Source organism: Pan paniscus, chromosome 11 (assembly GCF_029289425.2).
Source record: "Pan paniscus chromosome 11, NHGRI_mPanPan1-v2.0_pri, whole genome shotgun sequence".
In the NCBI taxonomy this organism is placed as follows: Eukaryota; Metazoa; Chordata; class Mammalia; order Primates; family Hominidae; genus Pan; species Pan paniscus.
This window is the reverse complement of record NC_073260.2, coordinates 11552957-11569299: the sequence shown is the minus strand read 5'-3', so window position 1 is coordinate 11569299 and position 16343 is coordinate 11552957. Positions and strand designations below refer to the sequence as shown.

At 52.1% G+C, this 16343-nt stretch overlaps 1 protein-coding gene across 1 annotated transcript; it reads left to right on the top strand.

Annotated features, from left to right (window-relative positions):
• Positions 1-4: 4 nt before the first annotated feature.
• Positions 5-10539, top strand: CDK9 (cyclin dependent kinase 9). The gene is made up of 7 exons (XM_003822302.6): positions 5-718; positions 1181-1262; positions 1998-2088; positions 2427-2593; positions 2694-2865; positions 3024-3172; positions 3658-10539. Exons 1-7 carry the CDS (start codon positions 273-275, stop codon positions 4021-4023), a joined length of 1473 nt encoding a protein of 490 aa, XP_003822350.2. The 5' UTR covers positions 5-272; the 3' UTR covers positions 4024-10539.
• Positions 10540-16343: the final 5804 nt, after the last annotated feature.

The following is a 16343-nucleotide window of genomic DNA, read 5'->3' as shown; positions in this document are numbered from 1 at the left end:
GGGCACCTCCCCCTTTATAACGCGCCCCCTCCTGGGCTCTCGGGCCGTCTCCTAGTCGGCTCTTCCCGTCTCGCCCCCTCGCCCGGCCGCCCCGGGCCCGGGTCCGGCCAGGGAGCTCCCAGGCCGCGGCTCGGGGGCTGCCCCCCCGCCCGCCGCCCCGCGCAGCCCGGCGGAGGCGGCGCCGTCGGAGGAGGAGGAGCAGGGCACTGCGGCTGGCCCCGGATCGGGCGCCAGAGCGGCAGCAGCTTCGGCAGCAGCGGCGGCCCGGGCCCATGCAGCGGGACGCGCCACCCCGAGCCCCAGCTCCGGCGCCCCGGCTCCCCGCGCCCCCGATCGGGGCCGCCGCTAGTAGTGGCGGCGGCGGAGGCGGGGGCAGCGGCGGCGGCGGCGGCGGAGGCGCCTCTGCAGCTCCGGCTCCCCCTGGCCTCTCGGGAACTACAAGTCCCAGGGGGCCTGGCGGCGGGCGGCGGGCGGAAGAGGCGGGGTCGGCGCCGCGAGGCCGGAAGTGGCCGTGGAGGCGGAAGTGGCGCGGCCGCGGAGGGGCCTGGAGTGCGGCGGCGGCGGGACCCGGAGCAGGAGCGGCGGCAGCAGCGACTGGGGGCGGCGGCGGCGCGTTGGAGGCGGCCATGGCAAAGCAGTACGACTCGGTGGAGTGCCCTTTTTGTGATGAAGTTTCCAAATACGAGAAGCTCGCCAAGATCGGCCAAGGCACCTTCGGGTAAGGCTGGGCCCCTCGGGGCCGGGAGCCCTGGGCCTGCACCCCTAGGGCCGACGTCGGGATGCCCGGGCCCCCCCCCCGAGTTGGTAGAGAAGTCGTCTGTCCCCGGGCTTGCCTGCTGGTCTCTAGGCCGCGCCGCACCCCGCCCCGGCCTGACGGAGCCGGCTGGTGGGGAGGAGCCTGAGGCCCGTGGTGGGGGCGGGGAGGGGCTGCAGAGAGGCGCCCGTGAGGGGAGCGGGATCTCTCCAAGGGACGCCCAAGTGAGGAGAAGGGACTGAGGGAAGGAAGCAGAGGCTCCGAACGAGACAGGGTGCCGGGTGGCGGGGTAGCCGCGTGCCCTGGGTACCTAGCCCAGCCCCTCCCCGGAATCTCTTTGCTGCTGCCCCTCCTCCTGTAGTGGGGGAGGGGCGGGCCCTGCGGAAATGGCCTGATGAGTTCTCGGGTCTCCCTTTCCGCCTGCAGGGAGGTGTTTAAGGCCAGGCACCGCAAGACCGGCCAGAAGGTGGCTCTGAAGAAGGTGCTGATGGAAAACGAGAAGGAGGGGGTGAGTACGGATCGGGCGTGCGGGCCGGCCGGCTAACTGCCCGGGACCCCGGGTCGGTTTTCCACCCTGCTGCTTCTGGGAGTCTCAGGTTGAGATTTATTTTTTTTGTAGTAGTTCAGAAATTTCCAGGGAATGTGGCTTCCACCCTAAAACTAAATGTTTCATTCTTAGGCAGTTATGGGTGAGGCCAGGAGGGGGAGTTGATGCGTGCATCGTGTGCACTTTATCTCACGAAGTTAGGAAGCCTTTAAACACCTTTTTTTAGTGTTAAATTTCGCTTAATGTAAAAGAAAGATTATATATGCATGCTTTTTGAAAGGTGTCTGATACTCAATTATTTAACGTATTTAAAAGGAGCGGTCCCTTCTCCACCCCATCTTAGCTCTAGTACAACTTCCCATAAACCTTCTTTTGCCTAATGTGCTTTAGCAAGGACATTTTTAAATCATCATGTTTGTTGCCAACGAAACAGCCATAGAGCTGAAATTTGAAGACTGAAACTGCCGAGCATTTAGTGGCTAATAGCAAAGTATTGCTGTTTCAGTTTGTTGTCTCAAACCATCACCTTGAAGTGTGCATGCTACTAATATCCATTTTATAGACAAGGCTTCTGAGACAGCTGGTTTCAGAGCCCATGATCTTGCTCTCTCTCCCAACTTGGCTGTCAGTACAGACCCCAGGGCTGGGCTCTGTACTGCGCTCACTCTTGACCACTTTCCCCTCTCTGCCACCCAGTTCCCCATTACAGCCTTGCGGGAGATCAAGATCCTTCAGCTTCTAAAACACGAGAATGTGGTCAACTTGATTGAGATTTGTCGAACCAAAGGTAAGTTGTTTGGTGCTTACGAGAAGATGACACTTGTAGCCTAAGGTTTTGTTTGTAAAGTTGGAACTAGGCACACCTAAACTGCCTCTTCTTAACTCAGATGGACCCATGGTGACTGCTTTTTCTGGTCCTCTTTCATCGTAGCTGGTGCTTCCTCGGGGCCTGCCCTGGCCCAGAAGAGGCACTCAGAAAATATTTGACCGGTGAAGGAAGGAACAGACAGATGCTCTGGAGGGCATGGGTGCCCGTGGGTTGGAGCAGGAAGAAAGAAGCTGGTTGTGGGAAAGTGTGTTGGATGTGGTTTTCTTGAGTTTTTCTTCTTTCTATTCCTGCCTCAGCTTCCCCCTATAACCGCTGCAAGGGTAGTATATACCTGGTGTTCGACTTCTGCGAGCATGACCTTGCTGGGCTGTTGAGCAATGTTTTGGTCAAGTTCACGCTGTCTGAGATCAAGAGGGTGATGCAGATGCTGCTTAACGGCCTCTACTACATCCACAGAAACAAGGTGGGGGCCAGAGCTGGGAGGAGGACCCAGGCTTGGGCTGGTCTTGGCTCCCACTCCCGGGTGGATGTCACTAAAGGACCCACTCTTGCCCTTCCTGCAGATCCTGCATAGGGACATGAAGGCTGCTAATGTGCTTATCACTCGTGATGGGGTCCTGAAGCTGGCAGACTTTGGGCTGGCCCGGGCCTTCAGCCTGGCCAAGAACAGCCAGCCCAACCGCTACACCAACCGTGTGGTGACACTCTGGTACCGGCCCCCGGAGCTGTTGCTCGGTGAGGACTCCCGAGCGGGCCAAGGGGGGTGAGGGCCAGGCATCTACCTGGCCCCTTCCCCCCAACTGCCAGGGCTTCTTGAGCTGCCGGCCCTGGGGCATTGAGCCTCAGGAGGCCCTCGGGCTCAAGGGGCCCTCCTGGTGCGCTCTTCTTCCCAGGGGAGCGGGACTACGGCCCCCCCATTGACCTGTGGGGTGCTGGGTGCATCATGGCAGAGATGTGGACCCGCAGCCCCATCATGCAAGGCAACACGGAGCAGCACCAACTCGCCCTCATCAGTCAGCTCTGCGGCTCCATCACCCCTGAGGTACGGGGCCCCGGTCCCCACGGGGTGCAGAGATCGAGGTCCCCCGGCAGAGGAGGAGTGGGGAGTAGAATGGAAGGAGTGCTCCTCTCTGGAAGGGAGGCTGGTTTGGTGACAGGGCCTGTCCTGGGGTGGGGAGTGTGTGGGAGAAAAAAACACCTGACACAGGCTGTGCGCCAGTCTTGGTTCCATCAGCTGTTCTGTGGCCTTGGGCAGAACATCTGAGTCAGCGCTGGGTTTCTCTTCTGTAAACCAGAAATGTGACGTGTATCAGGGTTGGAGCCCATATTCCAGGTGATGTGGGTAGAAGGACCTGGCACGTGGTATGTGCCAATCCATAGCGGGCACTGCTTCTGGGAGGGGTCGAGTAGCAGTCTGGGAGCCTCCGAGTGGAGCAGGTATTTTAGTCCTTTTAGGCCTTTATGAAGGGATAAGCCACGCACCTCCTGACTGGACTCCATATTCTCTCAACGCCCGCTCCCTCCCAGGTGTGGCCAAACGTGGACAACTATGAGCTGTATGAAAAGCTGGAGCTGGTCAAGGGCCAGAAGCGGAAGGTGAAGGACAGGCTGAAGGCCTATGTGCGTGACCCATACGCACTGGACCTCATTGACAAGCTGCTGGTGCTGGACCCTGCCCAGCGCATCGACAGCGATGATGCCCTCAACCACGACTTCTTCTGGTCCGACCCCATGCCCTCCGACCTCAAGGGCATGCTCTCCACCCACCTGACGTCCATGTTCGAGTACTTGGCACCACCGCGCCGGAAGGGCAGCCAGATCACCCAGCAGTCCACCAACCAGAGTCGCAATCCCGCCACCACCAACCAGACGGAGTTTGAGCGCGTCTTCTGAGGGCCGGCGCTTGCCACTAGGGCTCTTGTGTTTTGTTTCTTCTGCTATGTGACTTGCATCATGGAGACAGGGCATTTGAGTTTATATCTCTCATGCATATTTTATTTAATCCCCACCCTGGGCTCTGGGAGCAGCCCGCTGAGTGGACTGGAGTGGAGCATTGGCTGAGAGACCAGGAGGGCACTGGAGCTGTCCTGTCCTTGCTGGCTTTCTGGATGGTTCCCAGAGGGTTTCCATGGGGTAGGAGGACGGGTTCGCCCACCAGTGACTTTTTCTGAGAGCTCCTGGCATGGTGGAAGAGGGGACAGGTCCCTCACCCACCCACAATCCTATTCTCAGGCTGAGAACCCTGCGTGGGGACAGGGCTGGCCTCAGGAATGGGCTGTTTTTGCCTAACCCTCAGAAGCACTGGGGCTGGCACAAACTCTTGGTTTCTTCAACAGGAGAATTTTATCGTGTTTCTTTTGGTTCCATTGTTTGGAGACATTCCTGGGCACAGTTTGGTCCGTTAGAATTAAAAGTTGAATTTTTTTTTTTTAATTTTTTTTTTCCTCCAGGACTTGATGTGTGTTTTGTTCTGTGCACACACCGCCAGCTGTTCCCCCCCAGTCAGCAGCAGGTTGGGCCTGACCATTGGGACTTGATTGTCAAGTCACTGGAGGTCTTGACTTTTTTATCTCAGTTCATGTTCTCTTACATAATTGGAAAGGACCTTTGTCTGTTTTTCCTCTTGGGTGCCTTCCAGAACGCATCTCGTGTCCCTGGTGAGGGAATTGGTGAGGGCCTGCTGCGAGCTGCTGTGGCTGCGATGGTCACCCAGCTGGGCAAATCATTGGAGTGACAATTTGACCTGTCACCTGAGAAGGATGGTCCCTCAGACTGCTGGGTAGAGGGCCTGGGGCAGGCTGGAGAGAGAAAGTGGGCAGAGGGTGAAGGGATCACAGGGGTCTTGGAAGGTGGCAGTAGTTTGGACGGGGGTGGGGAGTATGTGGGAGAAAAAAACAGACTGAAGGTAGAATCCTTGGGAACCTTTGAGGAGCGGCACATTCTGGCAGGCACGTTTTCTGTGAGCCTGAAGTTAGGAAGAGACATTCGGAAGGTCAATTTCCTACATCCTCTTACAGGCAGAGACCTTGAAGTGGGGCCAGGAAGGAAGGTTGGCAAAACCTTTGACCAGAACTGTCCTTCATTTACAGAAACTGACCCAGACCACAACACAAAAGGCCAGTAAAAGTAAGAAAAACAAATTTTTTTTTTTTTTTTTTTTTTGAGACAGAGTCTCACTCTGTTGCCCAGGCTGAAGTGCAGTGGTGAGATCTCGGCTCACTGCGACTTCTGCCTCCCGGGTTCAAGTGATTCTCCTGTCTTAGCCTCCTGAGTAGCTGGGATTACCACCCACCACCACACCCAGCTAATTGTATGTTTAGTAAAGATGGGGTTTCGCCATCTTGGCCAGGCTAGTCTCGAACTCCTGACCTCGGGTGATCTGCCCACCTCAGCCTCCCAAAGTGCTGGGATTATAGGTGTGAGCCACTGTGTCCAGCCAAAGAAAAAATTCTTGATTGGTGTATTTGTTTTTCTGAGACTTCTATAACTAATTGCTACAAGCATGCTAGCTTAAAGTAACAGATTTATTCTGTTGGTTCCCAAAGTCATTGGTGGCAGGGTTGGTTCCTTATGGAGGACCTGAGGGAGAGAGAATCCTTCCCGTGACTCCTGGTGGCTGCTGGCAGTCCTTGCATCCCTTAGGCTTGTAGAGGCGTCACTCCGGTCTCTGCCTGTGTTCACATGGCATTCTTCACTCTGTGTCTCTCTTTTTTTTTTTTTTTTTTTTCGAGATGGAGTTTCGCTCTTGTTGCCCAAGCTGGAGTGCAATGGCATGATCTTGGCTCACTGCAACCTCCGCTTCCTGGGTTCAAGCGATTCACCCGCCTCAGCCTCCCTAGTAGGTGAGATTACAGGCGCCTGCCACCATGCCTGGCTAATTTTTGTATTTTTAGTAGAGACGGGGTTTCACCATGTTGGCCAGGCTGGTCTCGAACTCCTGACCTCAGGTGATCCACCTGCCTTGGCCTCCCAAAGTGCTGGGATTACAGGCATAAGCCACCACGCCCGGCCTATGTGTCTGTCTTGTATGGACACCAGTCTGGATTTAGGGGCCACCCTAACCCAGTTTGACCTCATCTTAACCGATTACATCTGCAAAGACCCTCTTTCCAAATAAGGTCACATTCTGAGGTTTGGAGAGGACATGAATTCGGGGGGCACACTTCAACCCAGTATAAGTAGTCGAATAAATCCAAATTGGCCAGGCGCAGTGGCTCACACCTATAATCCCAGCACTTCGGGAGGCCAAGGCGGGCGGATCACGAGGTCGGGAGTCGGAGGTTGCAGTGAGCCAAGATTGAGCCACTGTACTGCAGCCTGGGTGACAACAGCGAGACTGTCTCAAAAAAAAAAAAAAAAAAAAAAATTAGCTGGGCATGGTGGTGCACGCCTGTAGTCCCAGCTGCTCAGGAGGCTGAGGCAGGAGAATCACTTGAACTAGGGAGGCGGAGGTTGCAGTGAGCTGAGATCGTGCCACTGCACTCCAGCCTGGTGACAGCGAGACTCCCGTCTCAAAAAAAAAAATCCAAATCAGGGCTGGGCGTGGTGGCTCACGCCTGTAATCCCAACACTGGGAGGCCAAGGTGGGTGGATCACCTGAGGACAGGAGTTCGAGACCAGCCTGGCCAATATGGTGAAACTCCATCTCTACTAAAAAAAATTAGCCGGGTATGGTGGCGCATGCCTGTAATCCCAGCTACTTGAGAGGCAGAGGTGGGAGAATCGCTTGAACCCAGGAGGCAAGAGATTGCAGTGAGCTGAGATGACACCACTGCATGCCAGCCTGGGCGACAGAGTGAGACTTATCAAAAAAAAAAAAAAATCGAAATTAAAGCTGTTGTGTGCTGTCCTGACAGCAGTCACTAGGAATTGAGTGTGGATAAACTCACAGGGCTGGCCTAATTGTATTTTCTTTGAAGGATAAAAAGCTTCTCTAAAAGGTTCATATTCTTTGACTCAGCAATTCCACTTACAGGAATTTTTTAAGAGCAATTACACAATGATAATCTTTATCTCATTGAACCCTCACTGCAATTTCGATGGTCTCATTCGTTCATTGAGCGTATTTATTAGGTGTGTCTTCCAAGGGTCATCCCATTCGGGACTTAATACAGCTGGAAACAGTGGTGGCCCACCCCCACCCCAGTGGAGCTCACCTTCCAGTAGGTCCAAACTGGTTTGATTGAGTTCCATGGAAAACAACAAAGTGGGATAAGGGGAAAAGTAGTGGGGAGCTGAGGGGGTCAGCATGACATGGAAGCAGAAATCAAGAGACAAGGCTTTGTGGGGTGCGGGTGTGGGTCCAAGTGCCAAGGGCCGGGGAGCTTTGTAGAGTGTGTGGTTATGTTTCTCGGTGTTTCCTCATAGTTGGTTAACTAATACATTCGTTCATGCAATTAAGCCATCTTTTCATTTTTAAACATTTTAAAAAATACATATATTTTTTAGAGATGGGGGTCTCGCTTTGTTGCCTAGGCTGGTCTCCAGCTCCTCAGCTCAAGGGATCCTCCTGTCTTGGCCTCCCAAAGTGCTGGGATTACAGGTGTGAGCCACCAGGCCCAGCCAATTAAGCTGCATTTTAAAACAACCAAGACAGACCGTAAACCTTGGAGCTGCTGACCCAAGCTCATCCTCACCCCTCTTCCCCAGAGTCTACCCCAGGGAGGAACAGGGACTGGCCAGTCAGGTGAGGGTTCTCTAGCTTTGGCCTCAAGCTCTGGTGTGACATGGGTGCTGTTTCCACCTGTGGAGGGAGGTATGTCACCTGGAATAAAGGCTCCCCAGAGGGCAGGGCCTTGTGGGGCTTTTACCATGTTCCCAGCACCTAGATAGTGCCTGGCACACATGAGTCTCTGGGATACAGTGGAGTGAGTGCAGTGAACAGATGGCCGAGGAGGCTGTGTAGATGGGAAAGGCCTTCGCCAGCTCGCGGGGATGAGCTCAGGCGGGGGACTGAGTTCTGTGTCCTGGCTTTTTGTTTGTTTTTTAAGAGCCTGGAGTCACATCCTGCCCTTTTTTTTTTTTTTTTAAAGGAAAAATGGTGGTTTTATTCATTTGTACTTAAACCAGCCAAAGTAGTACTGATGTCATTATGATTCAGCAAATACAAGATCTCTTTCCACAAATATTAGCATAACAATCAAAATAGGGACTATAGTAAAACAGCCAAAAAGGGCTGAGGGAATCAAGTATGTTACAGTCTAACTCCACCTCAGTATAATTTTTATTTTATTATTATTTTTTAACACAGAGTCTGGCTCTGTCGCCCAGGCTGGATTGCAGTGGCGTGATCTCAGCTCACTACAACCTCCTCCTCCTGGGGTCAAGTGATTTTCCTGCCTCAGCCTCCCGAATAGTTGGGATTACAGGTGCCTGCCACCCACTCCTGGCTACCTGGCTTCTTTTTGCCCAAGTGATTTGGTGAAACAAAGCCTCTTCCTCCAGCGGACTTGGACTCTTAAGTCAGGGGTGTCGTGTGTCCACGCTGTACTTTGTATACTCCTCTCCCTGGCCAGGATCTCACCCTGGCAGGGCAAGGGCAAAACGGGCCCTAACTGTAAGGTGGGTGGACTGGGATAAGGAGGCCTGGAAGAGGCCAGATAAAGCCAGCCCCAAGGTCTGGAAGCCTCCCAAGCATAGCCCCCTCCCCTCCCACCCACCTGCCTGTCTGCGTGCTTACCTTTAACCTCCACCCAGTTGTTATTTAACTTGCGGTAAGGTTCTGACCAGTCCCATGCTCCACTCCAGAAACCCGCCAGGGAGGCTAAGTCCCTGGGCTGACCCTAGGATGAGGGCAGGAACCTATCAGGTAAAACCTTTCTCCCTGCACACTGGAAAGGCCAGAACTTCTGCCCCCAGTCCTGTCAGGGGAGGGGAGGCCTTGGCGTCTCCCAAATCACATTCTCTGGGTCAACAAGCCTCACAGCTCTAGTTAAATCCTGGGCAGAGCTGGCTTGGCAGAGATGCCCACACCTGTGCGTCACTTCGTGCCCTACCCAGAAGGGGAGCAGGAAACCAAGGGATGAAAGGTGCTGGGTCCCTGGCTGCCTCCTTGTCCATGGCTGAGAAGTTCTGGTGGGAAGGAACCATGGAGGGCCCATCCGGATATCCTTCCTCAGCTAAAACTGCCTCCTTCCAGGTAGGAGAACTCGGTGACCAGGCAGGTGGCCTTTCCTGTCTAAGCCTCAGTTTCTTGGGGGCGATGCTGCCAGCCCCTCACAGGGCTCAGCGCAGCACCCAGCATGCTTGGAGGGTGAGAACAAATTGAAAAAAAAAATCCCACATTTTTTTCCTCTGAAAATTTTGGTAAGACGGCCAGGCGCGGTGGCTCATGCCTGTAATCCCAGCTCTTGGGGAGGCCAAGGCTGGTGGATTATGAGGTCAGGAGTTCGAGACCAGCCTGGCTAAGATGACGAAGCCCCATCTCTACTAAAAATACAAAAATTAGCTGGGCGTGATGGTGGGCACCTGTAGTCCCAGTTAATTGGGAGGCTGAGGCAGGAGAATCACTTGAACCCGGGAGGCAGAGGTTGCGGTGAGCCGGTATCACACCACTGCACTCCAGCCAGGGCAACAGAGCGAGACTCCGTCTCAAAAAGAAAAGCAACCGGGCATGATGGCGCATGTCTGTAATCCCAACCACTCTGGAGGCTGAGGCAGGAGAATCTCTTGAACCCGGGATGTGGAGGTTGCAGTGAGCCGAGATCAGGTCCCTGCACTCCAGCCTGGGCAACAGAGTGAGACTCTGTCTCAAAAAAAAAAAAAAAAAAAAGTCGGGCACGGTGGCTCACACTTGTAATCCCAGCACTTTGGGAGGCCAAGGTGGGTGGATCACGAGGTCAGGAGATCGAGACCATCCTGGCTAACATGGTAAAACCCCGTCTCTACTAAAAATACAAAAAAATAGCCGGGCGTGGTGGCGGGCGCCTGTAGTCCCAGCTACTCGGAGGCTGAGGCAGGAGAATGGCATGAACCCGGGAGGCGGAGCTTGCAGTGAGCTGAGATCACGCCACTGCACCCCAGCCTGGGCTACAGAGCAAGACTCCGTCTCAAAAAAAAAAAAAAAAAAAAAAATCCTCATCCTCCTAAAGAGGAGACTAGGGGTCAGACAGGATCAGAGAGGGAAGTGTCTTGCCCATGGTCACACAGCAGTTTGACAGCAGAGAGGGCCAGGGTGACCAGACAGGTGGTGGTAAGGTGCAAGGACCAACATTAAAGTCAGTAATCTGGGTTTGAATCGGCTTTGCCACGTCCATGTGCCTGCTGTATTCCTGGGTGAGTTGATTAACCTCTCTGAGCTTCCATTTTTCCACCTGTAAAATAGGGATCATCTGTAATTCACACAATTTTCATGAGATTCCAGGTGCCAAACACAGGGATAAGTGCTTAATAAATGTTTATTTGTTTTGAGACAGCGTCTTACTCTGTCACTCTGTTGCCCAGGCTGTAGCGCAGTGGCGCCATCTTGGCTCACTGCAACCTCCGCCTCCCTGGTTCAAGGGATTCTCCTGCTTCAGCCTCCCAAGTAGTGGGACTACCGGAGTGTGTCACCAGGCCCAACTAATTTTTGTAATTTTAGTAGAGATGCGGTTTCACTGTTGTGGACAGGCTGGTCTGAAACTCCTGGCCTCAAGCGACTGACCCACCGTGGCTTCCCAAAGTGCTGGGATTACAGGTGTGAGCCACTGCTCCCAGTCGAGTGCCTACTTAATAAATGTTAACAAGAAAAACCCACCCCAAAAAAGGAAAGAGGACAAACACAAGGCAAGGGTGTTTCAGCAGAGGCAAACATCGCGAGCAAAAGCTTGCAGGTGGGAGAGGCCAAGGCCAATTGCTGAAGTCCTTGCCAGCTGGCAGGGACTGTGCCCTGTAAGTGGGGGATGAGTCCAGAGGCAGGCAGGGACCAGGCCACAGTGAACTTGTGGGTTTTATTAATCCCGAGTGTATGACGGGGCAGGAGAGAGTGTAGTATCCCAGGCAGATCTGAGTTCAGAAAGACCTGACCCACTCTGTCTGTCTCTCTCTCAGCCTTAGCCTGCCACTCTACAGTGGTTACCATCTGACCTGATCAGGGTTTGTAAATCTGTATATTCCTTTGTGAATTTCTTTATTTGCTGCCCTCTCACCCCCAGGACTGGGTGCTCTGTGAGCAGTACCTTGTATTCTGTTCTTCACAGTGACCCCAGCATCTAGCCCAGGGTCTGGCAGAGATAATTTCTTCCAATGAATAAGTGAATGAATGACATCGTTTCCCTGTGGGAAGGTGGGGGTTGAGGCAGAGTTCCTCAGTCTGCTCCTACCCCAGCCCCTCCTTCCGTCCACACGCACCTGCAGATCTGCCCGCATGAGTGGGCACTGGCCCACTTACTGGTTCCCCTGCCCCCTTTGTTTTCTATTGTTCTTCCTGGAGAGAGAGAACGCAGTGCCTTCGTGGTCACCAAAAGGCCAACGGCGATTCCCTCTCCAGCTGCATGATGAAGATCCCTTTGATTTTTCCCTTTACACTTTCTTCTAGTTCCTTCTATAAATATTTGTGGCTTTTCAAGTAAAAAGCCACAAAGGAGGTGAGTGGGCTGTAAAGGAAACAAAACAGCTTTTTTTTTTTTTTGAGATGGAGTCTCACTCCGTCAGCCAGGCTGAAGTGCAGTGGCGCGATCTGGGCTCACTGCAACCTCTGCCTCCCGGGTTTACGTGATTCCCCTAGTAGCTGGGATTACAAGCACGAACCACCATGCCTGGCTAATTTTTGTATTTTTAGTAGAGACGGGGTTTCACCATGTTGGTCAGGCTGGTCTTGAACTCCTCACCTCATGATCCGCCTGCCTCAACCTCCCAAAGAGCTGGGATTGCAGGTGTGAGCCACTGCGCCCAGCCAGCTGGGCGCAGTGGCTCATGCCTGTAATTCCAGCACTTTGGGAGGCCGAGGCGGGTGGATCAAGGTCAGGAGTTCGAGATCAGCCTGCCCAACATGGTGAAACCCCGTCTCTACTAAAAATACAAAAATTAGCCGGGCGTGCTGACGCACACCTGTAATCCCAACTACTCGAGAGGCTGAGGCAGGAGAATTGCTTGAACCTGGTAGGTGGAGGTTGCAGTGAGCCGAGATGGCACCACTGCACTTTGGCCTGGGTGACAGAGTGAGACTCTGTCTCAGAAAAAAAAAAAAATGTCAAGTGCAGGTCACCTTTGACCCAGCAATTGCACTTGGAATTTATCCATGAAATAACCCACACAAGGAAGAAATGATGAAGGTAAAATGTTACCCACTGTAGCTTGGGTAAAATATTATCCATTGCTTGTGATAGCAAAATATTGGAAACAACCCAAATGTCCATCAATAGGCAACTGGCTGAATACACAGTAGTACTTCCACACCATGGAGTACTACACAGCTTCAAAACAAATTAGCCAACGGAGTGGCCCTTATGTACCGACACAGCCCAGAATAGGGCCCTGGTTAAAAAGGGACATGGAGAAAGTACAAGGCAGGCTTGCCTTACAGTCTGCTGCTATCTGTGGGTATAAAAGGGAAATCAATATATATTTGTATTTGCTTGTAAATGCATAACATATCTCTGGAAAGGTGACAAGAAACTGATAACATTGACTGCTTTGAGGGAGGAGGATTAGGGTGCTGGAATCTGGGCTCCCAGAGAGGGAGGCTTTTTGCTGTACACAGTTTTGACCCTTTAACTATTTGTTGTTTTTTGTTTGTTTTGAGACAGAGTCTTGCTCTTTCACCCAGGCTGGAGTGCAGTGGCACAATCTTGGCTCACTGCAATCTTCGCCTCCCAGGTTCAAGTGATTCCTGTGCCTCAGCCTCCGAAGTAGCTGGGATTACAGGTGCGCATCATCAAGCTTGGCTAATTTTTGTATTTTTAGTAAAGACGGGGTTTCATCATGTTGCCCAGGCTGGTCTCAAACTCCTGACCTCAAGTGATCCACCCGCCTTGGCCTCCCAAAGTGCTAGGATTATAGGCGTGAGCCACCACGCCCAGCCAGTCTTCGAACTATTTGAATGATATATTATCCAAAAAATACCAGAACTTAAAAAGAAAACATAAGAAAAAGTGTTTTTTCCAGCAATGTGGACAAGCTTTCCACCTTACACCACAGGAGGGAGTCCGGCTCTGGGATCTCATTCTTGGAGGAATGGCTTAGAGCACCTATGCCACCTCCTACAGATGAGTCCACTGAGGCCACCAATAGTAGATCTGGAAAAAATACTTGCCCTACAGAGGACAGAAACTGAGGGATAATATCAGTACTACACAAAGTGCCTTTTTTTCTTTTTTTTAACTTTTTAAACATTTGATTTATTTATTTAAAAAGATGGGGGTCTCGCTATGTCACCCAGGCTGGAGTACAGTGGTGCTATCATAGCTCACTGCAGCGTCAAACTCCTGGGCTCAGATTATCCTCCTTGGCCGGGCGCAGTAGCTCATGCCTGTAATCCCAGCACTTTGGGAGGCTGAGGCGGGTGGGTCACCTGAGGTCAGGAGTTTGAGACCAGCCTGCCTAACATGGTGAAATCCCATCTCTACTAAAAATACAAAAATTAGCTGGGCATGGTGGCACATGCCTGTAGTCCCAGCTACTTGGGAGGCTGAGGCAGGAGAATTGCTTGAACCCAGGAGGCGGATGTTGCAGTGAGCCGAGATTGCACCACTGCACTTCAGCCTGGGCAACAGAGTGAGACTCTGTCTCAAAAAAAAAAAAAAAATCCTCCTGCCTCAGCCTCCAAATCACTGGGACCACAGATGTGCACCAGCATGCCCAGCAATTTTTGCTTTTTGTAGAGAAGGGGGTTTCACCATGTTGCCCAGGCTGATCTAGAACTCTAGGCTTCAAGCAATCTTCCCGCCTCAGTCTTCCAAAGTGCTAGGATTATAGGTGTGAGCCACTGCACCCAGCCCACAAAGGGCTATTATAACTGACATGAAAAAGCGAATCAGAGGTTAGAAAAATGGGCCAAGGATAGGTTAGGCAGTTCACTGAAATAAATGCATGGGAAGATACTCAAGTTCACTGCAGCAGGGGAATGACAGAAACACTGAGATGGTTCTTTGCACCCTGTGGTCTGGGGGCATCCTGGGAGAGGGGTGCCTCCTTCACACACAGCTGCTGGGATGCCAAGACTACAGCAGCATTGGGGAAAAGGATTGCAAACATCCCTGGACCCAACCCCACCCCTCCATGCAATCCAACTCCCAGAAATCAAGCCCTTCGATGTAAACGCATATCCATAGCAGCAAAACACTGAAGGCAGAATGAATGCCCTTCCACAGGCGAATCCAGGATGCTCCTGGGAAGGCCATACGGCCATTAAAGACGCTGAATTAGCAGTGTCCCTGGGGAGACAGGGAAGGAGGCGCAGAGGCTAAGAATAAGGACTCTGGGGCCAGACGTCAAATCTTGGTTTTGTGACTTGAGCATATGCTTTTACTCCTTTGGGCCTATATGATAATATTAGTACCTATTTCATGGGTTTGTGATGAAGATTAAATGAGCAACTGTGTCAGAAGCGTTTATAGCAGTGTCTGAATCTAGAAAGGTACTACTTAAAGTGTTTGCGAAGGGCTGGGCGTGGTGGCTCAAGCATGTAATCCCAGCACTTTGGGAGGCTGAGGAAGGTGGATCACCTGAGGTCAGGGGTTCAAGACCAGACTGGCCAACATGGCGAAACCCCGTCTCTACTAAAAATACAAAAGTTAGCCGGGTGTGATGGAACACACCTGTAGTCCCAGCTACTTGGGAGGCTGAGGCAGGAGAATTGCTTAAACCTGGGAGGTGTAGGTTGCAGTGAGCCAAGATGGCGCCACTGCACTCCAGCCTGGGTGACAGAGCAAAACTCCATCTCAAAAAAAAAAAAAAAAAGTGTTTGCTAAGTAAATGTCTTAAAAAAATAATAAGCTTGTCATTGAGTAAGAAAGTTAAGTTGCAGCCAGGCATGGTGACTCATGCCTGTGATTCCAGCACTTTGGTAGGCCCAGGTGAGAGGATTGCTTGAGGGCAGGAGTTTAAGGCTGCAGTGAGCTATGATTGTGCCACTGCACTCCAGCTTGAGTTATAGATTGGGACCCTGTCTCTAAAAATAAACATTTTTGAAAAGCTAAGATGCAAAAATATTGTCACCTGCATTGGCAAGACCCTATAGATGTCTAGGTGTGTCTGGTTTCATGAGCATAGAAAACTATGGGACACATATTTAGTCGTCAATAGGATTGCCAGAGGAGGAACTGTGTGTGTGTGTGTATGGGGGGAGGGGGAAGGGAGTAAGCAAAATAAAAATATTTAAAGCCTCATGATTATTATTATTATTATTATTTTCGAGACAAAGTCTTGCTCTGTCACCCAGGCTGGAGTGCAGTGGTGTGATCTCAGCTCACTGAAACCTCTGCCTCCTGGGTTCAAGCAATTCCCCTGCCTCAGCCTCCCGAGTAGCTGGGATTACAGGCGCCTGCTACCACACCCGGCTAATTTTTGTATTTTTAGTAGAGATGGAGTTTCACCATCTTGGCCAGGCTGGTCTCGAACTCCTTACCTCATGATCCACCCGCTGCGGCCTCCCAAAGTGTTGGGATTACAAGGCGTGAGCCACTGCGTCCAGTCTCTTGATTATTTTTATGCAGTCATTAAACTATATACATGCATATGTATAGAGAAAGTTTCAATGACTAAAAATAAGGAAACCAAGAAAGAACTTCTCTATCTGCCATGGGGCCAGGGTCGGGGCACCCCAGCAGTGTGTGAAGAGCAGAAGTCCAGCCAATGACAGACTCTTCCCAAAACATCACTTGCTTATTTCGAAATCAAACAATTTCTCATAAATATTTTCTCCCAATGCTGGGAAGAGGGAGAGGGGAAGGAGGTACGGAAACTCCATCAATCATTTGAAGGGCTGCCTTTTATCAGACTGATTTTCCGTAGTGGGTTGTTTGCAGCTTCCTCCTCCCCAGTTCTGGGCCTCAGCTGTCAAAAGGATTTCACCATGCAACTTTTTCATGCTAGCAGTTGGGGCCAAGAAGCTAATAGATGGGAAAAAGCTCTGAAAACTCCAGGACGACAAATAGGCGTCCTCCTCACAGAAAAGAAGGATTACTGCCCCACCATCCCCAGGTGGCCCTCAAATCCGTTCTCTAAACGGCAGCAGCTGTTTAGAGGTGTCCACCAGGTGTCCGCAGCTTTGTCATCCTATCCCTGTTCGGGGCAGA

Excerpts from the sequence above, each read along its gene's own strand:
- CDK9 (XM_003822302.6), top strand. The coding sequence starts at position 273 with ATGCAGCGGGACGCGCCACCCCGAGCCCCAGCTCCGGCGCCCCGGCTC. Across the intron at positions 1,263-1,997 it reads TGGAAAACGAGAAGGAGGGG|TTCCCCATTACAGCCTTGCG; the intron begins GTGAGTACGGAT and ends TCTGCCACCCAG. Across the intron at positions 2,594-2,693 it reads ACTACATCCACAGAAACAAG|ATCCTGCATAGGGACATGAA; the intron begins GTGGGGGCCAGA and ends CCCTTCCTGCAG.